The 22,552-nt window shown below is 45.0% G+C and overlaps 1 protein-coding gene and 1 pseudogene across 2 annotated transcripts in view; both read left to right on the plus strand.

Moving 5' to 3' along the window:
* Window positions 1–10,107: 10,107 nt before the first annotated feature.
* Window positions 10,108–22,552, plus strand: part of LOC114214549 (general transcription factor II-I repeat domain-containing protein 2) — a 50,688-nt gene continuing 38,243 nt past the window's right edge. For both annotated transcript variants that reach the window (XM_028110287.2, XM_028110289.2), the window contains exons 1-2: window positions 10,108–10,186; window positions 21,224–21,327. In XM_028110287.2, the coding sequence (XP_027966088.1) occupies window positions 21,229–21,327 (99 nt within the window). In that variant the 5' untranslated portion in view covers window positions 10,108–10,186; window positions 21,224–21,228. The remainder of the gene's footprint in view (window positions 10,187–21,223; window positions 21,328–22,552) is intronic.
* On the plus strand, window positions 15,769–15,850 carry LOC114214578 (U6 spliceosomal RNA; annotated as a pseudogene).

Here is a 22,552-nt window from a genome sequence, read left to right on the forward strand (position 1 = left end):
CCGGCGGAAGAGCCCGAGGCCACGTCGACTACTGGCTGAAGGCAAAGGCGCAGAGGGCCGCCAATGGCTAGGAGCAGGCGGGGGCGGGGCGGAGCCGGGGAGCCGCGGGCCTGCGTGGGCGGGGCGCTGCGCTCGAGCGCGCTACCTGTCTCCCGGCTCAGCTGCCGGCCCAACGCCTGCCTTCCCCGCCCCGGCTCTCGGGGGCGCGGGGCGCTTTCGTTCCGAAGGCCCTTTGCTGCTTGTCAATCAGCAGAGGTAAAACTTAGGGGTGGCCCGCTCTGCGCGGCTCCCATGTGGTGCTCTCTCCCGTCCCGGCTTACCCTCCTTGCCACGGCCCCTCGTCATTTCTTAGCTGGCCTTGTCGCAGCTTTCCCATCCGCTTCCAGGCCACTCAGTCGTGCTCCAGCCACAGCGCGCTAGAGTGCAGCTCTGCAGGTGCATCCGCTGCCCCCGACCCTGCAGGGGAGCCCTGCTACCTTCCGCAATGCATTCTCCTTCCCAGCTCACCTCGCCCGCCTAGCCGCGCACTCCACTGGAGTCAGATGGCTTTCCTTGTAATTTCCAAATCCCGGGGCTGGTTCAGGCCTGCACACAGGGCTTCGAATGTCCTTCCCGCTGCCCTCCTGCCTGCAGGTGTCTAGCCAACACCTAGTCATCTTCTGAGATCCAGCACTAATTTTGAAGTTCCGAGAAGTCAGGAACTGACGGGGAGTCTGGGGGCCTAGGTCTAGTCATGGTCCTGCTACTGACTTGATAAGTGGCTTTGGCAAGTTGTCGCCTTTCTCTGGATCGTACCCCTAATGTGAGGAGGTTAAGGGGGAAAAAAGTGAAATGAATTTTTTTAAATAAATGAGCTAGATGTGAGATGTTTGCACTTTATGACCTGATCTCCTGCAGCCCATTATGATCCATAACCGACGTTCCCAAATACTAGTCCCAAATGCTGAGGACAGAGTCCTCTGAAACTAGGCTCCCCAGAGGCTGGTAGGGTTCCAGAACGCAGAGCCAGGTGGCTGGACTTGGTAGCAAGGGCAGGGTGGCAGCCGTAGTCCCCTGACACCAGCGATCTATGGCTTGGCTGTCTGACCACGGTATTCCGAGGGATGAGGTATAAGTGCTTCCTTGATGTGTATGACCAGAAAAAAAAAAATCTGACCTACTTCTCAGACCAGAATCCAGCAACTGTAGAGGAGGCAGAATCCACTTGAGGGACCCTGCAGAGCCAGCACAAATAGAGGCAATAAATATCCTAGTCACTTCCCAAAGGAATTTGTGGTTATTTACCAGAGTTCCTATACACTGGAGAAATGAGAATAAGCAGATCTTCCAAGAGCTTGATAAAGGCTGTGAGATGACAGTGACCCAGGGGACCTGAAACACTGGCAAGGACCCCAGTTAGACGAGGAGTTTATGGAGCCAGAACAAGCATGGCTGTGGGTCAGTGTGTCCATGCACCGACCCTGTGGAAATGTCCCAGGTTCCTGAGTCCACAATTGGGACAGACATGCTTAGCAACTCATATTGGTTCCCTCATCCTGTCCTGACCCAGCCAGTATTAAATCAGAAGACATACTGCAATCCCAGGCAGAATTGCAGACCTGAGTGCCATCTTCAGAAATGCAGAGGATGAAAAAAAAAAAAAATGCAGAGGATGCAGGGTTGCTGGTTCCCATCATTATCCCATTCAGTTCACTTGCTTGGCTCCTGCAAAACCCAGACGGATTATGGCCGATAATGGTAATAAACTACGTAAACTTAGCCAAGGGCATATCCCAATCATAGCTGCTGTGTTGGGGGGAGGGTTTTACTAGAACAGATAAACACAGCTAAGGAACTTACTATGGGATATCATCTGGTAGGTGGGTTCTTTTCGATTCCAATGGTAAAGAGGCTCAAAGGTAGTTTGGTTCTATATAGGAAGGACAGTATTATTCATTAACTCTCCCTACCTTTGGCTCCTGGTACCTCCCCAATTTTTTTAAATGTTTTATTTATTTATTCATGAGAGTCAGAGAGAGAGAGAGAGGCAGAGGCAGAGGGAGAAGCAGGCTCCCCGCCTAGCAGGGAGCCCGATGCGGGGCTCGATCCCAGGACCCCAGGATCATGACCTGAGCCGAAGGCAGACGTTTAACCATCTGAGCCACCCAGGCGCCCCTTGGTACCTCCCAAATTAAGTACCTGTGTACAAGATCATGTCTCCAGCTCTGCTTTTATTTATAAATCAGGGGCTCCTGGGTGACTCAGTCTGTTAAGCATCGGACTCTTGATTTTGGCTCAGGTCATGATCTCAGGGTCATGAGATCGAGCCCCATGCCAAACTCTGTGCTGGGCGTGGAGGCTGCTTGGGATTCTCTCTTCTCCCTCCACCCCTCCCTGCTCGTGCTCTCTCTCTTAAAGGAAAAAATCTGAGACATGTATTGGTAAAGAAGAATTACATAAATGCCGTCACAATCGTGAGGGTTCTCCAGAGAAACAGAACTGATAGGAGAAATAAGAGTCCCGTGATCGGTCTGCAAGCTGGACGCTCAGGAAAGGCAGAGTATAGTTCTAGTCGGTACAAAGGTCTGAGAACCAGGGACAACAATGGTGTAAGTCCAAGACTGATGTCCCAGCTCAAACAGCCAGGCAGAGAGAGAAGTCAACCTTCCTCTGCCTTTTTTGTTCTATTCTGGCCCTCGGTGGGTTGTACATGGCCCACACACATTGGAGAAGGCAATCTTTATCCGGTATGCCAATTCAAATTCTGATATCTTCCAGAAACACCTTCACAGACACACTCAGAAACAATATTTAACCACCTCTTTGGGCATCCTATAGCCCAGTCGAGTTGACATATCTACCAGCATAACTAACTGGTAACTAATAACTAATTATTAATATCGTTATGGGATGTTTATTCATGAAATGTGTATCCAGTTTTCAACCGTTCTTGCATAAACATGGCTTTCCTTTTATCTGAATTCATGGCCTCTCTGATTTTTTGGTTTTAAGGATCAGCTCTTTTATAAACTGGCAATGATGGTAGATAGGCTTTTTAAAAATCTTCACTTGTCAGAATGTTTGTCAGAACTAAAAAATTGAGGGGCATCTGGCTGGCTTGGTCAGAAGAGTGTGCAACTCGATCTTGGGGTCGTGAGTTCAAGTCCCACATGGGGTGTAGAGATTACTTAAATAAGTTTAAAAACTTTAAAAAAAAATTTAAAAATCGATAACCCTATGTAGGTCTCTTGAATTTATTTACTTATTTTTTTAAAGATTTTGTGTTTTTAAGTAATTTCCACACCCAATGTGGGGTTCGAACCCACAACCCCGAGATCAAGAGTCACACGATCCACCAGCTGAGCCAGCCAGGTGCCCCTGGTCTCTTGAATTTATAAAATATTTGACTTTTAACAGATATCCAAAAGTCAGAACCATTGGTTGGAGATTTAGGGGACAAAGGGTACAGTGATAAAATCTGTAATGTGAAACACAGCCACTGGGTGGCGATGCTTGCCCATCAATTTTGTGTCTTGTTCATCAAGAAATAGGATAAAACAGACTAAATCGGTTTTGGCCAATGAAGAGCTGGGTTTGTAGTGACAGCTGGGCTTTTATATTTTACTATCAAAACCTGGTTGTTTTCTATACTGGTTGTATGCTGGCTAATACTTGTGTTTTTGTCCATATTGTTACTTCGTAAAGATAGTCCCATGGCAAAATACCAGCTCCCCTGGAGTATTAAAATGTCTGCTCTCCTTAACCAAGCTCAGTTTTCCCCCCACCTGTAATGACATTTTCCTGCAGACATTCTAATTTCTTTGTTACACTGGGATAGCTAAAATTCTCTGGTCTGGGAAAGAATGAACTTAACTAGTCTTAATGTATTTTAATTATTAAACTTTTAGTTATACAATGAATATATGATGAAGTGCCTTTGTAAAAAAAAAAAAATACTTTTAGTGTTCTATATGGATAAAGGGAAAGGCTCCTTTAACCACAGCCCCACATATATCCATTGAGGTAGAAAAAACATTTAAAAATTTTTGTTGTGTGTGTGTTTAAAGAAAACCATGCATCTCATTCTACAACCTCCTCTTTTCACTCAAAATTCTATTGGAGACACTTTCACAGCAATTTGTTTGCACTTAGCCCATTCTTTTTCACTCTTGCATATTAGTATGAATAAGTCTTGTTTGACCATTCTTTTGGTAGACGTTTGGGTTGTTTTCCTTTTTTTGCTATTAAAATATTACAATGAGTGTTCTTGTACCTGTTTCCTTTGGCACCTGTGTGACGGTATCTGTTGGGTAGATACAGATAAACAGAACTGCCAGGTCATAGAAAATGCTCATTTTATTATTTTATTATTTTTATTTTTAAAATTTTTTAGATATTTATTTATTTGAGAGAGAGAGAACAAGCAGGGGGAGCTGCAAAGGGTGAGGGAGAAGCAGGCTCATTGCTGAGCAGGGAGCATGACAAGGGACCCGGTCCCAGGACCCTGAGATCATAACCTGAGCCGAAGTCAGCTGCTTAACTGACTGAGCCACCCAGGTGCCCCTGATACAAACTTTTGAAATGTTTGTCAATCCGATACCTAAAGCATACCTCTTGTTGATTTTTTTTTTTTTTCTGTTTCTATAATCTCTTGGGAAGGTAGAACACCTGATGGTTATTGGCATTGCATGTTTCCTCTACCAAGAATTGTTTGGCTACTCATATCCTTGGCCATATTTCCATTGAATTGGCTGTTATTAATTTACGGGAGTACTTGATATAATCTGCGTGGAAACCTTCTGTTATGTGTTGAACTATTTTCTCTTTTCTCTTTACTTAATTTATGGTGTCCTTTTTTCTACAAAATTTTATTTTAATGAGGTCAGCATTAATCTTTTTTTTTTTTTAAGAGGGAGAGCATGTGAGGGGAGTGGAGGGGCAGAGGGAGAGGGAGAGAGAATCTTAAGCAGGCTCTATGCCCAGCACCATCTCACCACCCTGAGACCATGACCTGAGCTGAAATCAAGAGTCGGACGCTTAACCGAATGAGCCACCCAGGCGCCCTAGTCAATGTTAATCTCATCCACTAGAGCTTTCCTTTTCCTTCTTGCTTAGTAAGACTACCTATTATACAAGATATAAAGGTGTTCTATAGTATTTGTAAAACACTAAATCTAATACTGCACTTTTATTTTTTATATTTAGATATGGAGTTGATTTTTATGAGTGGTATGATTGCATATTTATTAGTATTTTATAAGATATATGATTGTCCCCAAATAATTAACTGGCTATAACAGACTTTGAAGATTTTAAAATGTCATTTATAACATGATGCGTTTCTGTATATGGGTCAATTCTGGAGTCTGTTCCTTCTGATCTATTCTTGAGCTAACTGCTACAGCTTTATATCATGCTCTGATTTTTATTCAATCAGGTCTTCTTTGTTCTTTTACAAATTGCCTTTGCTACTCATAACATTTACTTCTATATAAATTTTAAAGTCATCGTGTCGATTGAATGAAAGATCCCACTGGGATTTTTATTGGAACTGCATGAAATTGATGACCTAATTGAGATAAATTAATAAATGACATTTTACAATTTGAGTCTTCTCATATCATATAAATGTGGTGTACTCTGATATTATTATCTGCTTGAATGAATTCAGCCCCCTGCTTGTAGATGAATTCTTCTATCGGTTTTCTGAGAACAGGATCTTCCAAATTTTTAGGGCAATAATCTCCAAATTATTTTGATTACACATCCATATGGGTAAAATTTGTGAGCATGAAAAAATATGTATACATTATTTACACTCATTATTATACTAATATGTACTTTATAAAATATACAAAGATATTTAAATAATGTGATAAGATTAAGTAAACAATAATTTTTAAATGAGTGTCCTATTTTGTTTTTTAAACTATTTGCTCTGCCCCGAGAGAGAGAAACTTAAGTAGGCTTGATCTCACGACCCTGGGATCATGACCTGAGCTGAAATCAAGAGTCAGGCTCTAACCGACTGAGCCACCCAGGCGCCCCTCATTTTTCTTTTATTTATTTATTTTCTTAAGTAAACTCTATGCCCAAAATGGGGCATGAATTCATGACCCTAAGATCAAGAGTCAGATGCTCTAGGGGCACCTGGGTGGCTCAGTCGGTTAAACCGCTGCCTTCAGCTCAGGTCATGATCCCAGGGTCCTGGGATCGAGCCCCACATCGGGCTCCCTGCTGATGCAGGAAGCCTGCTTCTCCCTCTGCCTGCCGCTCCCCTTGCTTGTGCTCTCTCCCTCTCTCTCTCTCGCTATCTCTCTCTGTGTGTCAAATAAATAAATAAAATCTTTAAAAAAAAAAGAAAGAGTCAGATGCTCTACCAACTGAGCCAGTCAGTCTCCCCAGTTCATTCACTTTTTAATGCTGAGTACTATTCCGTTATATGGAATACCACAATTTGTTTCTTGATTCACCTGTTGATTGACATTTGCCTTGTTTCCTGCATTCAGATATTATGAATAAAGCTGCTATGAACATTTGCATACACATTTTTGTATTCTCATATATTCCTTTTATCATGGGTAAATTCTTGTGAGTGGCATGGCTACATCATATAGAGGCGAATTCCTACCTTTAAAAGAATGTTTGATTATGGTAAAATATACATAACATAAAATGTATCATCTTCACAGTTTTTAAGTGTACAGTTCAGTGGAGTGAATTGCATTCACAGTGTTGGGCAACCATCACCACCTCTATTTAGGAAACTTTTTCATGACCCCTAACACTGTTACAATAAAGCTACCTTTTATAACTGCTCATGTATTTACTTTTTCTGAGATCTTTATTTCTCCATATTGCTTCAAGTCTGATACCTTTTCATTTCAGCTTATAGGATTCATTTAAACATTTCTTGCAAAGCAGGAGTAACCATTCAATAGGGACAGCCTTGGGGCACCTGGGTGGCTCAGTCGTTAAGCATCTGCCTTCGGCTCAGGTCATGATCCCAGAGTCCTGGGATCAAGCCCTGCATCGGGCTCCCTGCTCCGCAAGCAAGCCTGCTTCTCCCTCTCCCACTCCCTCTGCTTGTGTTCCCTCTCTTGCTGTGTCTCTCTCTGTCAAATAAATAAATAAAATCTTTAAAAAAAAATAGGGACAGCCTTTTGTAACATTGATTTGTAACTCTGTACCTTTTCTACATGATTTAAGAGAGTAATGGATTTATTTATTTATTTATTTATTTATTTAAAGTAGGCTCCGTGGCCAAATTGGGGCTTGAACTCACACCCCTGAGATTAAGAGTCACAGGCTCTCCCAACTGAGCCAGCCAGGTGCCCCAAGAGTAATGCATTTAAAAGAATTATGAGTTTGTATATCTGGGCACACAATGTATAAAGATGTAATTTCTGTGACATTGACAGTCAAAAGGGTGGGGAGAGAGCTACAAAAGAGCAGAGTTTTCATATGTCATTGAAGTTAAGCAGGTATAAATTCAGATTGCAGTGTTATAACTTAAGGATGCTAAATGCAATCCTCATGGCAACCGCAAAGAAGGTAGCTATAGAATATACACAAAACGAAATGAGAAAGGAATTTAAACATCTCACTCTAAAAAAGCAACAAAACACAAAAGAAGACTGTAATGCAGGAAATGAGGGACAAGAAAGCTGTAAGGCATATAGAAAACAGTGTAATGACAGAAGTAAGCCCCTCCTTATCAGTAAGTACTTCATTTTTTTAAGTAATCTCTACACCCAACATGGGGCTCAAACTCACAATTCCAAGATCAAGAGTCCCACGCTCTTCCCACACAGCCAGCCAGCCACCCCGCCGTTGGCATATTTGTATCACTTGAGAGGGTGAATCCAATCCTTGTGACTTCACCTTGGCCAGAAGCATTAAGTCAGGACCTTTACTTTTCTTCTGAGATGGAAAGTTATAGGACAGTTTTGAGCAGAGGAATAAAATGAGTTACAGGCTACAGAATTTTTCCCGTTGCTGTATTAAGAATAGTCTGAAGAGTGGCTCAGTCGGTTGAGTGTCCTCTTGATTTTGGCTCAAGTCATGATCTCAGTGTCATGAGATCGAGGCCCACATCGGGCTCCACGCTGAGTGTGGAGTCTGCTTAAGATTTTCTCTCTCTCCCTCTGCTCCTCCCCAACTCACGCTTTCCCTCTCTTTCTTAAAAGAAGAAAAGAAAAGAATAGTCTGAAGGGAGTTAAGAAGAGGATCAGGGAGACTGCATCTATTGCAGGAAATGACATTGGTTTGGACCAGTGCGGTGGTAGTCGTAGTGGTCAGAGAGTGGTAGAATCTTGGGAAATTAGAGCAGTCTGACTAGGTTGTCTGAAGGATCGGTGTCAGGTATGGGAGAAGCAAAAGGATTCTTCCAAGGTTTTGGCCTGAGTAACTGGAAGACTGGTGTTTCATTGAGGTGGGAAGGAACAACAGAAGAATCTGAGGAGATGGTGGGACCAGTCTTGCTTAAGATACCTCTTCTTCTTCCACATGAAGATATCAAAGTAGGCAGCTGGTTATGCAGACTGGGGTGGAGGTGAGTGGGCAGGGCTGGAGTACATACATGAGAATCATAATAACCATACCAAAGGTGTTTAAGGACCTGAGATTGGACAAGGTCATCTAAGGAGTGAGCAAAGAGATCCAAGACAGCCCTGAGCTACAGCCCTACTCAAAAGGTTGGGGGGAAAGAAGCATCTGCAACAGACCTCGGAGAAGCAGCCGGAAAAGCAGGCAGGGCAGCACAAATGTCCCAAAGAGGACGCAGTGAATGGTTATGTCAAGTGCTGACAGATCGAGCAATTCACAAACTGAAAAAGGACTGTCAACGTGGAGGTCATTTGTGACCTTGGAGAGAACAGCTTTAGTGGAGTAGTGGGGGTTACCTGGAGCCGGCTCGAGAGAGAATGAAAGGAGAGAAATCAGAGACGGTATGTGCACACAACTCGTCTTGATGTCAGTTGTTCTTTCAAACCAATCACATGTGTATTTTGACATTTTAAACAGTTCAAAACACTGCAACTTTTCATATGGAAGTTCTTACAGCAGATGAGAAGATGAGAAAATGGTTTCCAGGTTAAGTGGTCAAGTACGAGTTTCATGCGCTTATCGTTTTTGGCAACAAAATAGAGCCAATTCTCATTATTCATCAATTTCATGTTTGTGAATTCACTTACCCACTAAAATTGATAGGTAAACCCAAAACCAGTACAGTGCTTTCCCTGCTCATTCTCGGACATGTGCGGAGTGGCAAAAAGCTTACGTTGCCTGATGCACACTCTCCCGCTGAGGTAGAACAAGGTCCCACTCCTGTTTCTGCTCTCACACTATGGAAAATGTGTATTAGAACATAAAAACTTCAAGATAGTAATTACCTCTGGGGAGGAAAGAGAACGGTGCCTTCAACTATGTCTATTTCTTAAAAATATGAAGTAAATAGGGCATGCTAGGTAAAATCTGAGTAATGGGTAAATGGTTTCTATTCTATTCTCCTTTTGGCGTACCTAAATATGTAAGTGTTTAACTGGGATGAAATAACAGTATTTTACTATTCGACTGTTTGCTGGAGTGCCACCACCATCTGATGGATAGCTCATGATCCGCTGGCGATGTCACCGACCCCGCCAAAAGGTCGCCTTTTCAGTTCCTAATAACTCGATGGCTTTAAAGCACAGCCCCAGGTCACTCAAATTGCAACCTCACCGCTTTCAAGCCACAAGTTGCAGGCGTGCAAAAATCACATTGAGCAGCTGCATGAAAGGAGGTCCGCGTCCGGGGGCGGTGTGTCGGGGTGCGAGGAGACACGTGCCAGCCGCTCATCAAAGGCTGGGGACTGAGAAGCACTCCTGGCCTGCCGCGGACCCCGGCCCAGCGTGCAAACTAATCCAGCGTGCAGTTCCACTGGATTCGACAGCACCGGAAACGGCAACTCCCACTGGGGGCGCTGCGGACACACGAGTGGAGGCTGCCTTCCAGGAAGCCAAAAAAAAAAAAAAAAAAAAAAAGAGGGGGGGAAGAAAGAAAGAGAAAAAGGAGGGATAGTGGAGAGCCGGGCCCCGGCCGCCGCCCCCACGCCGCGCCCCCGCCTCTTCGCCGCCCGGGCCGCCGCCCTCGCGCCCGGCCGCTCCCCGGCGGCCCAGCCCTCGAACCCCGAGGCCGGCCCGGCGCTGCCCGCCGGCGGGGACCTCAGGTGCGTACCCCGCCCCCGCCGCGGCCGCCATTAGGAGCGGGCGCTTCTCCTGGTACTTTCTCCGCCCGCGGGGCTGGCGAGGGGGAAGCCTGGGGAGGGAGGCCGGCCGTCCGGGTGCACGGCTGGAGGCGCCCCCGTCGCCGCCCCGCGGCCCCCGAACCCCGTTCCCCGCGGGCCGGGCCCAGGAGTGGGGGTGGGGCGGGGAAGCCCCGCCGCGGGGACAACGGTCGCGCGCACGGACGCGCAGCCCTGTCCTCTCTGATTGGCTGGGCGGGGGCCGTGGGGGCGGGCGTCTGCCGGCTCTGGGCTCTCTGGGCCCGGTGCGCGTGAGGTCACGCTCCGCCGGGCGTACGTGGGGCTCGCCCGCTGCGTGCGGACGTGCTTGATTGGGTAGGTGAGGGGGCGGGGCCGCGGCTGTTGCCTGGTAACTACGGCTCCCCGGAGGAGGCGTCGGGCTCCGCCCCCCACGTCGCTCGGGCCCGTGGGCGCTCGGCGTGGGTTTTGGAGTAGGTCGTGGCAGCGGGGTGGACTCCGGGGTCTTGTTTGTTAGCAGAAGACCAATTCGGAGGCGGAAAGAAGAGCCTCCGGTCGGGGGCCTACGATTCCTAATGGTCGTGGCTTAGAGTTAAAGCGGAGAAAGGCATTCTCAGCCCGTCAGACCCAAGCTTTGCTGTGTTCGTAACAGCTTTATTGAGATAGGCTGTAGAATGCCCCCTAATAGTGTGTGAGCCACTAGTTTTTGGTTTACTGGCAGAACTGTGCGGTTCCATTGTCGAATCGCAGAACATTTCCCGCCCCCGCCCCCTGCAACCGCTGATGTCCTTTCTGCCTTGGTGGCTCTGCCTGTTCTGGATGTTTCCCATAGATGGGGTCGTCCTAAGGGATCTTTGTGTCCCGCCTCTTTCCTTCCCTTTTATGGCTGAATAGTAATCCGTTGTATGGATAGACCACATTTTCCCCCCTACCAATTGATGGATATTTGGGTTGTTTCCACTTTTTAACTATAATGAATACCATGAACATTCATGTACATTTTTGTTGTTTGGGGCTTTTTTTTTTTTTTAAGAGGGGGAGGGGGAGAGAGAATCCCAAGCTGGCGTCACGCCCAGTACGGGCCCACATGGCTTGATCTGACAACGCTGAGATCACGACCTGAGCCAAAATCAAAAGTTCCATGCTTAACCGGCTGAGCCACCCAAGCACCTCCACATACACGTTCTTTAGTGTGGACCTGTTTTCGACTCTCTTGGGTATATACCAAGGAGTCGAATCGCTTGGCCCAACTTTGCCTTTTATGGGGAAATTTTTTCATGTTTTAGCATCCTGCTGGGAATGGTTGGTGTGACTGGCTCATGGGGCCATCAGTACCCACAGATTTGGTGCCAGGCTGTAGCAGGTGTTATTATGCAGTGGTGATTGGGACTGAGTCTCAGTTCTGCCTGTGTGCTGATTAGCCCCTGGAGTTAGCTGCCCTGAGCTCTGGGTCTTTCCCTGGACCTTCAGCCTGGACATTGCCTTGCCTCATTCTCAGGCTGCCCAACTCAGAAATAATGTTCACATTGTCTTATCCCTCTCAGTTACCGAGTCAGTTTCCACGTGCCCTGGGCCATTCAGAGATGTTCTGCTTCTCATTTTGCCTTTATTACCTGTTATTGTGCTGTGTCTATGCAGGTCTGTCCCCCTTGACAGCACTGGTGGTGGGTTTTACTCACCTTTGTTTCCTGGTGCCCTTCTTGGGAACAGTGTATGTTTTCACATCGCAGGTGCTCAAAACATAGTTTTAAATTTTTATGATTTGGGGGCGCCTGGGTGGCTCAATCGGTTAAGCGTCTCCCTTCAGCTCAGGTCATGATCCCAGAGTCCTGGGATCCAGCCCCGCATCGGGCTCCCTGCTTGGTGGGAAGTCCGCTTCTCCCTCTCCCTCTGCTCCTGCTCTTTTTCTTTCATGCATACTCTCTCTCTCTAATAAATAAAGTCTTTAAAAAATAAATGTTTATGAGTTTATTTTGACTAAGGTAAAGTTCTAGACTATTAATCATTTAAATTTAACTTTTTTAAATTTTATTATCTTGAAAATACACATTATTTCTAGTTCTTTTCCATATGCCTTGGTAAGTCCAGAATACAATACCTTGTTGTCTTGAAATTTGTTGTTCTTCTTTTAAATTTTTTTTCCGGTTTCGGGGTGCCTGGTGGCTCAGTCAGTTAAGCGGTGGACTCTTGATTTCGGCTGGGGTCATGATCTCAGGGTCCTGGGATCACGCCCCATGTAGGGCTCTGTGCTCAGCAGGGAGTCTGCTTGAGTATTCTCTTTCCCTGTCCCTCTGTTCCTCCCCCCAGCTTGCCCACACATGCTCTCTCTCTCTAAAATAAAAAAAAAAATCGGGGTGCCTGGGTGGCTCAGTCGTTAAGCGTCTGCCTTTGGACGCAGGTCATGATCCCAGGGTCCTGGAATCGAGCCCGCATCGGGCTCCCTGCTCTGCAGGAGGCCTGCTTCTCCCTCTTCTACTCCCCCTGCTCGTGTTCCCTCTCCCACTGTGTCTCTCTCTGTCAAATAAATAAATAAATAAATAAATAAATAAATCTTTTTAAAAAAAAATAAAAAATAGGGACGCCCGGGTGGCTCAGTCGGTTAAGCGGCTGCCTTCAGCCCGGGTCATGATCCCAGGGTCCTGGGATCGAGTCCCACATCGGGCTCCTTGCTCAGCAGGGCGCCTGCTTCTCCCTCTCTCTCCCTCTGCTTGTGCTCTCTCTGTCAAATAATAAAAATAAAGTCTAAAAAATAAAAAAATCTTAAAAAAAACTTTTTTAATTTAAATTATTTTCCAGTTTTATTGAGATATAATTGACATAACATTGTGTTAGTTTTAGGTATACTACATAGTGATTTAATATATGTATTGCAAAACTATCACAACTAGGTTAGTCAACATCACCTCACATAGTTACAAACTTTTGTTTTCTTGGGATGAGAACTTTTAAGATTCACCCTTTTAGCAACTTTTAAACATACAGTACGGGCACCTGGGTGGCTCAGTCGTTAAACATCTGCCTTAGGCTCAGGTCATGATCCCAGGGTCCTGGGATCGGGCTCCCTGCTCCGCGGGAAGCCTGCTTCTCCCTCTCCCAATCCCCCTGCTTGTGTTCCCTCTTTCGCTGTCTCTCTCTGCCAAATAAATAAATAAAATCTTAAAAAAAAAAAGTATACTACAGTATTGTTAATTGTAACTGCCATGCTGTGCATTACTTCCCCAGGACTTACTGACTGATTTTTTTTTTTAAAGATTTTATTTATTTATTTGAGAGAGAGAGAGAATGAGAGACAGAAAGCATGAGAGCAAAGAGGGTCAGAGGGAGAAGCAGACTCCCTGCTGAGCAGGGAGCCCGATGCAGGACTCGATCCCGGGACTCCAGGATCATGACCTGAGCTGAAGGCAGTCGCTTAACCGACTGAGCCACCCAGGCACCCTTTACTGACTGATTTTTAAGATTTTTTTCAAAAAAATTTTAAGTGATCTCTGCACCTAACGTGGGGCTCGAACTCACAACCCTGAGATAGAGAGTCACATGCTCTACCAACTGAGCCAGCCAGGCGCCCCAAGACTTACTTTTTTATGACTGGAAGTTTGTACCTTTAACGCCCTCCTCCGTACATTTCTGTGGAATGGAGAACAGGTAACCCTGAGTTTATAGCTCCCATTCACTGTGGCCCAGACTGTGGAAGAGGTGGCACCTCAGGAACTTAAATAAAATCAAGGCCTCGGAGACCTGAAAAATTCTAGGAAAACCTAGAAACGGTTTGGGGAAAAAACAAAAACAAAAAACGGGGCCTCTATTTCAAGATGTGAGAGGTTTGGTAAATGGAGCGACGACATTGCAAATGGTGGACCGTTGTCCATGACGGAAATGAACGCTAGATCACGGATGAGCAAACTTTTTCTGTGAAAGGCCAGATAATAAGTATTTTCGGTCTGGGGGACATGTGGTCTCTGTCACATGCGTGTAGCCCTGCCCTTTACAGGAAAGCAGCCACAGATGAAATGCAGACAAACGAGTATGGTTGTGTGCCAATAAAACTTTATTGACAAAAATAGGTGGCAGTCTGGATTTGACCCACAGGCTGCAGATCGTTGACCCCCGTTCTAGATGTCTGCTTTTCATTCGTAAAATATCACCTTGAAAAGGAGAGAGAAATGGTCCTCAAGGGTTCCTGGGGAAACTATGTAAGATTTGAGAAGGTTTTTGTTTTTTTAGTTTACATCTCCAGTCTTTTATTTTTTTTTTAAGATTTTATTTATTTATTTGAGAGAGAGAACGAGATAGAGAGAGAGAGCATGAGAGGGGGAAGGGTCAGAGGGAGGAGCAGACTCCCCGCTGAGCAGGGAGCCCGATGCGGGACTCAATCCCGGAACTCCAGGATCATGACCTGAGCCAAAGGCAGTTGCTTAACCAACTGAGCCACCCAGGTGCCCCACATCTCCAGTCTTTTAAAAGAGTAAAAAGTTGGGCTGGCTCAATCAGAAGAGCATCATGGGACTCTTGATCTCGAGGTTGTAAGTTCAAGCTCCACATTGGGTGTAGAGATTGCTTAAATAAATAAATAAACTTTAAAAAAGTAATAAATAAAAGAGCAAAAAGTTAAGTACTGTGTAAATCCTGTGATCCAAGTGAACATTGCTTATGCTTTAGATTTGAATAGAAAAGAAATTAATCACCCTGTAGGTTCTGGGGGATTTTACTCTGTGCTACAGGCTTTCCTTGTTAAGGATTTTTAGCTTTGAGGCGCCTGGGTGGCTCAGTCAGTTGGGCGGCTGCCTTTGGCCCAGGTCATGATCTCAGGGTCCTGGGATCGAGCCTCGCGTCGGGCTCCCTGCACAGCGGGAGAGTCCGCTTCTCTCTCTCCCCCAGCTGCTTCCCCTGCTTGTGCTCTCTCCCTCTCAAATAAAATCTTTATTTAAAAAAAGGATTTTTAGCTTTGCTAGAAAGCAGTGATTTTTTTTTTCAGGAAAATATTCTCAGGGTGGGAGACCCCAGGTCAGCTTCTAATCATGTTTCATTATTTTGTTTTAAGTCATCTCTACACCCAATGTGGGGCTTGAACTCACAACCCCAAGATCAAGAGTCCCATGCTGTATGGACTGGGCCAGGCAGGAGCTCCCACGTTTCATTATTGTTGATGTTCCATTAGTGCACGGGGTATTCTAAGTCATCAAATAGAAAAGACGAGGCTCCTGCCTCCATTTGTTGTTAAGTAAAGGATGCAACGAAGCAATAATTATACAACACTGGCTTTTTTTGTCATTGCCAGTAGCACAGTTGATACCAACTGCTAATATCTTGTTTACTTCCACCTAGCTTAATTTTGCCTGTTATTTATTCTCCGCAATAAACCAGAGTTTTGACATCACAGTCCTCTTAGGTAGGGATTACTGTGCTATAATTAACAGAAATGATACCTGTACCACTGGTGCTAGCAGATGCCAGTCAAGCAATATACTTTTGTGTTTTAGAGAAAGGCTTTGTTGAAACTTCCCTATGCAAGGAATTGTGCAAAATAATAGATACAAAGGTGCTCACTTCGGCAGCAACAATACAGAGAAGATTAGCATGGCCCCTTCGCAAGGATGACATGCAGAATAATAGGTACAGAGGTACCATACATGCATTTAACTTTTGATAGTTTAACCATGGTTGAACTGTAAACATGAAATGAGAAAAATCACTATTTCAATATCATAGGGAGAGCTTGGGTGGCTCAGTCGGTTGGGTGTCTTGACCTTGACTTAGGGCATGGTCTCAGGGGCCTGGGATTGAGCCCTGAGTTGGGATCTGTGCTCAGTGGGGGAGTCTGCTTCTCCTTCTCCTTCTCCTTCTGCCCCTCCCCCCAGTCATGCTCTGTCACCCTCTCTCTCTCTTTCTCTCTCTCTCATGAATAGATAAAATCTTTAAACAAACAAACAAATAAATAAATATTGTAGGCACTCTCTGTCATTCCAGTGGAGGAGCATGTGGGAAACGGGAGCCTGGAATATGCCAGCCCCTTTAAACGGTCTCCGTTCTCTGGGGCCTCTCAACGTGAACATCTCAAAACACCACGTGTGACTCCAGTGTTTAAAAATGTGTGTTTTTCAGGGCGCCTGGCTGGTTCAGTCGGTAGAGCGTGTGACTCTTGATCTCGGGGTTGTAAATTCGAGCCCCACGTTGGGTGTAAAGATTACTTAAAAATAAAATCTTAAGGGGTCCCTGGGTGGATCAATCGTTAAGTGTCTGCCTTCGGCTGAGGTCATGAGGGATCGAGCCCCACATCAGGTTCTCTGCTCCGCAGGAGGCCTGCTTCTCCCTCTCCCACTCCCCCTGCTTGTGTTCCCTCTCTCACTGTCTCTCTCTCTCTCTGTCAAATTAAAAAATAAATAAATAAAAATTAAAAAATAAATAAAATCTTAAAACAAAAATGTGTGTTTTTCATACATTATGGCCCTTAACCTACTTCACTGGGTGATTAATGGAAGAAACAGCCATCCATGTCTACACTGCAGGGAAAACTGGCCAGCAGGACTTGGTGAGGGGTCACCATTAGAGATGTGGTCCCAGGGAATCCAGTATTCATGCCATCAACATGCAAGTCATCAAACAAGGGCATTTCATGTTCCAGTAGCTGCTTGATGACCAGCCAAGTAGGTGATAAGAGTTTAGAGAGACAGAAAAGTATTACAGTTATGGCTGGAAGACATGAACTCCAAAGACATAGCTATTGATGGCAAAACTCTTCTTTTTTTTAAGATTTTACTTATTTATTTATTTGAGAGAGAGCGAGAGAACGATTGGGGGGAGGAGCAGAGGGAAAGGGACAAGCAGACGCTGCACTGAGCTTGGAGCCCAAAGCGGGGCTCGATACCATGACCCTGAGATCATGACCTAAGCCGAAATCAAGAGTTGGAGGCTTAACTGACTGTTGATGGCAAAATTCTAAAAGAAAAGGGAACCAAGCCCTCCCCCAAAGAAGGATGGCCTTCTGATAAACAGGTCAAATCCACCCCAGGGGGGTTGACACATTTTAGAACCACTTATGTGAAAAAATGTGCTGTGTTGGCAAAGTTGCATCTAGTGATAAAGAGGAAAATCATTTCCCTAAATAATTAAAGAAATCATAGAAGAAAAATGTTCTCTCTGGGGCAGATATTTTTTGCTTCCTAAGATGATTTTGACTATGCATGAATTTGCCCTTGGGCGTGCCTACTTCCATTGTAAGATGGGACTCTTGTATAAGAAGGGTTTTTTGGTTTGTTTTGTTTTTTAAAACAGTGTTTGAATTAGTTTACTCTGAAAGGTACTGGTCAAGAATATCAGTTTCTTAGTCACAGTTTCCTTTTTTTCTTAAGTAGGCTTCACACTCAACATGGGGCTTGAACTCATGACGCTGTTTCATCCTCTAGGGACTGAGCCAGCCAGATGCCCCTCTTAGTCACAGTTTTATTTATTTATTTTTTTAAAGATTTTATTTATTTATTTGACAGAGACAGAGCGAGAGAGGGAACACAAGCAGCGGGAATGGGAGAGGGAGAAGCAGGCTTCCCGCTGAGCAGGGAGCCCGATGCGGGGCTCGATCCCAGGACGCCGGGACCAAGACCTGAGCTGAAGGCAGACGCTCAACGACTGAGCCACCCAGGCGCCCCTTAGTCACAGTTTTAAATAGTAATGACGTATTAAAGGGTTTTGAATGCTAGTTTATTTTTAGAACAGTGCAAATTTACCCATATTAGTCCTTTTTAAAAACAAATATTCGCTTTATCTTAGATAAAAATTGAACACATGTTCAATATATTTAAAGGCTCATTTTTAAATCTTTGTAACTTCCAATGGGAAAATAATTTCACTGTTTCAACCAAGTAATGCCATTGATTTCTAAAAGTGTAGACAGGACTTTGGAGTGAAAGCTCCAGTTTCACCAACAGACTTATTTTGCATAAAATAAAAGTCATTTCAAGTTGTGCCTTTCTCATGAAAGAATTTAATCTGAATTCTTAATGGTGCATTCTAGAGACTGATTTCCCCAAAAAAGAATTACATAACCCATAGGATGGACCATAAAATTTCTGAACATAGAAATGTACAAATAATTGACACAGAGTATGGTCAGTTTCTAAAAATAATTGTTAAAATTTTGAAATAATCTTGAACTTGCTGAAAAGTTGGGAGTATGGTACAAAGAACTTTTATTTTTTCTGAACCATTTGAGAGAAATTATCAACCTGTGGCCCCATTATTCCTGAATACTTAACAGTATATATTTCCTATCAACAAAAATATTTTACATAACAGCAGTATTACAAAGTTAACCCAGGGATGCCTGGGTGGCTCAGTCGGTTAAGCATCTGCCTTCAGCTCAGGTCATGATCCCAGGGTCTTGGGATCGAGCCCCGCATCGGGCTCCCTGCTCAGTGGGGAGCCTGCTTCTCCCTCTCCCTCTTGCTGCTCCCCCTGCTTGTGCTCTCTCTCTCTCTCTCTGTCAAATAAATAAAATCTTTTTTAAAAAGTGAACTTTCCATAAAATATACCTTGATTTTAAAAATTTTGGGGGTGCCTAGGTGGCTCAGTTGGTTAAGTGGCTGGCTCTTGATTTTGACTTCAGTCATGATCTCAGGGTCCTGGGATCAAGCCCCATGGTGGGCTCCAAGGCAAGTCTACTGTGAGGATTCGCTACTCCTCTCCCTCTGCCCCTCCCCCTGCTCACATGATTTCTCTAAAATAAATAAATAAATCTTTAAAAAAATTTTTTTTAATGACATGAACAGGTATTTCAAAGAAATGAAATGTAATCCCAGTGAGGATTTAGTTTACAGCAGTTATAAAGAATTTTTTTCCCAGTGAAGGATTTAGTTTACAGCAGTTATAAAGAATTTTTTGTGAGAGATCGTGAACAGGGGTGGGGCGGTGTGGTGAGAGGCAGAGAGAAAGGGAGAGAATCTTAAGCAGGTTCCACACTCAGTGTGGAGCCCGACCCAGGGCTCAATCCCACAACCCTGAGTTCACGACCTGAGCCAAAATCAAGAGTTGGACACTCAACCAAACGAGCTACCCAGGCGCCCAGCTAAAGAATTTTTTATAATAAAAACTTTACTCAAAAGGAGACAGTGAATGATCATTTTGACCATTTTTCTTCTTGCTGGATAAAATCTGCAGACATGAACAATGTTTGAGTTCAGGGATGGGTGCTCCACTTTGCTTTTTGGTCTGCTTCATTGAGAGACTTCTGAACTTGGAGGTTATCTTAAGGACATAGAAGGCCATGTCCTAGTAATTTTTTTCATTTTATAAACTACCCACATGTAAGTGGTTTATAATGACAGACTTCTCCTTGTTCTCAAATATGGGTGTGATAAGGAAAGTCAAAGTTTTATTTTAAGATAATTATTTAAAAGCTTCAAATTGGGGACGCCTGGGTGACTCAGTGTGTTGAGCATCCAAGTCTTGATCTCAGCTCAGGTCTTGATCTCAGGGTCATGGGTTCAGGCCCCGTGTTGGGCTCCACACTGGGCAGGGAGCCTACTTAAAAAAAATAATAATAAAATAAAAAGAGAAAGTCCAAATTGAAGCGTGTGTATTTCCTTACTTGTTCATGGCCCGGTCATGCCTGGTCTGAAGTCCCATTCTCCTTTCACATTCTATTTCATAGTAGGGAGACTGATTTATTAAAAAAAAAAAAAAAAAGTTTAAGTAGGCTCCATGCTGGGAGCCTCCCAACATGGTGCTTGAACTCACGACCCCGAGATCAAGACCTGAGCTGATATCAAGAGTCAGGTGCTTAACCAAACTGAGCCACCCAGGTGCCCCAGATTTATAAAAATTTTTAACCAAAGCAATTTGATCGCCCTCTCCCTCTGCCTGCCACTCCCCCTGCTTGTGCTCTCTCCCTCTCTGTCAAATAAATAAATCTTAAAAAAAAGAGAGAGAGAGAGAGAGACTATGTGAATATTTCTGAATAACCTTATACAACCACCATAATTCACTCCCTTCGATCTATGTTTCGACTTCCTTCCATGTACCTATTCATGTTATCTGTTAATTTATCTTTTGCTTACAAATATAATTAATCCAGCTGCTTTGGGGCCATGACAGAGCTAGTAGTATTTCTTTAGAATGCTCTACTTCAAAAAATCCTCTTTATGGGGGTGCCTGGATGGCTCAGTTGGTTGGGCATCTGCCTTTGGGTTGTGATCCCGGGGTCCTCCTGTCGAGGCCTGCGTTGGGCTCCTTGGTCATTGGAGAGCCTGCTTCTCCCTCTCCCTCTGCTGCTTTCCCTGCTTGTGGTCTCTCTCTCTCTTTCTCTCAAATAAATAAATTAAAAAAAAATCCTTTTTATGGCGTTAGAGAAATTTTTTCAGAGACATCTTGGGATGCTACCTTGATTTAGAGCTCGGACGAATTTTGAGTGAGCTTTTATGCCAGAGAAATCTTAGCTGGGATCATCTCTTCCCACCTTGAGTGTACAAACCCACTTCTCTCTCTTTTGTGGCTGGGAGTCAGAATGTGGTGTCGGGCACTAACGTCCTTGGGAAGTGGTTAACATGCTTCTCCAGCAAAGTACCTGAATTTATTTTGCAAGGAGATGACGTCCAGGTTTAGTGGAAAACACCCTTCATGAAAATTAGCATTCCTAGCCAGAGATCTTGGGCAAACCACTTTACGTCTTTATTTTTATTATTATTATTTATTTGAGAGAGAGAGAGTGAGCAAGAGAGCATGCAGGAGCAGGATGGGGGGCAGAGGCAGAGGGAGAAGCAGACTCCCCGCTGAGCAGGGAGCCCGACGTGGGACTCGATCCCAGGACCCAGGGATCATGACCTGAGCCGAAGGCAGACGCTCAGCCGACTGAGTCACCCAGGCGCCCCAGACCACTTTATGTCTTTAGTTAGTTTCTTCACCCGTAAAGGGAGGTTGGAACTAGGTCATTGGTGAGGACCCTCGCAGCTCTAAACGCATGCTTAGAGGATACTGTGGATTTCCACTGCTCACTTTCTTGTTACTTCTCTTGGACAGGGATCATGGCCCAAGTGGAAGTGTCTGCCCTGCCTGTGGAAACCGAGGAGTCCTCGGAGAGCAGGATGGTGGTGACGTTCCTCGTGTCTGCTCTGGAGTCCATGGTGAGGCGGTCTGCAGTTCTATAAAATGTCCCCCAGTTGGACCACTGTCGAAATAGCAGAGCTGGGGGCGCCTGGGTGGCTCAGTCGTTGAGCATCTGCCTTCGGCTCGGGTCATGATCCCAGGGTCCTGGGATCGAGCCCCGCATCGGGCTCCCTGCTCAGCGGGGAGCCTGCTTCTCCCTCTCCCACTCCCCCTGCTGTGTTCCCTCTCTCACTGTGTCTCTCTCTGTCAAGTGAATAAATAAAATCTTAAAAAAAAAAAAAAAAAAGAAAGAAAGAAATAGCAGAGCTGGGCCACATTTCACTCTGTCTATTTAACTGTAGCCTTCTTCACAGAGGTCCCGGGCTCATCAGGTCACCGTTAAAGGCATTTCTTATGCTATGGATGTAATTATATCAACATGAGCTTTCCAGATCTGAAAATTTAACGAGGGCGCCTCTGTTCCTTTGTTTGAGAATGCTTTTGCTCTGAATTCAGAAGTAAGCTGATAGTCCATTGTTAGCTCCAACATGTAAAATGGACCTTGTGGGTGAAAACCTGGTGAGAAATGTCCATAACCTCAAGGAATCCGATCACAAGATACTTATTGATTAGAAAGGGAAAACCAGCACCTTATAAAAGTGGACAAGCCTGAGAGACGCCCCCCTCATCAGGCCCTCAGAGTGGACATCAGCAGTAATGGGACAGACTGATGTCATGTGCCTCCCAACATGATGTGCCAGGAAGGGGCTTTGCCAATTCTGTGGCATTCCTGCCAAAAACGCATGACCGGAATCTAATGGGGGAACACCAGACAAAGCCAAATTAAGGGACGTCCTACAAAATGACTGGGCTGGACTATTTTTTTTCTTTTAAGATTTTTTTCTTTATTTCGAGAGAGAGAACAAGGGGGGGTGGTGAGTGGAGGGGAGGAGCAAAGGGAGAGGAAGAGGGAGAGAGAATCTCAAGCAAACTCTGTGCTGAGCATGGAGCCTCACGTGGGGCTCGATCTCATGCCCCTGAGATCATGACCTGAGCTGAAACCAAGAGTCGGATGCTTAACCTACTGAGTCACCCAGGTGCCCACAAGAGTGATATTTTCAAGGAGCATCAAGAAGTCCAGTGACACTGAAGCAGGGGGAGAAAAGAAGAGGTGGTCAGAGGTAAGGTCCAAGAGGCCCCAGGTGGCCAGATCATGTAGAGCTCTGGGCCTTTCTCCGCAGGGTGGTGGGAAGCGTTTGGACG

This window comes from Eumetopias jubatus, unplaced genomic scaffold (genome assembly GCF_037043125.1).
Source record: "Eumetopias jubatus isolate StellerSeaLion01/CBP00866 unplaced genomic scaffold, mEumJub1_p1.0 scaffold_12, whole genome shotgun sequence".
Classification (NCBI taxonomy): domain Eukaryota; kingdom Metazoa; phylum Chordata; class Mammalia; order Carnivora; family Otariidae; genus Eumetopias; species Eumetopias jubatus.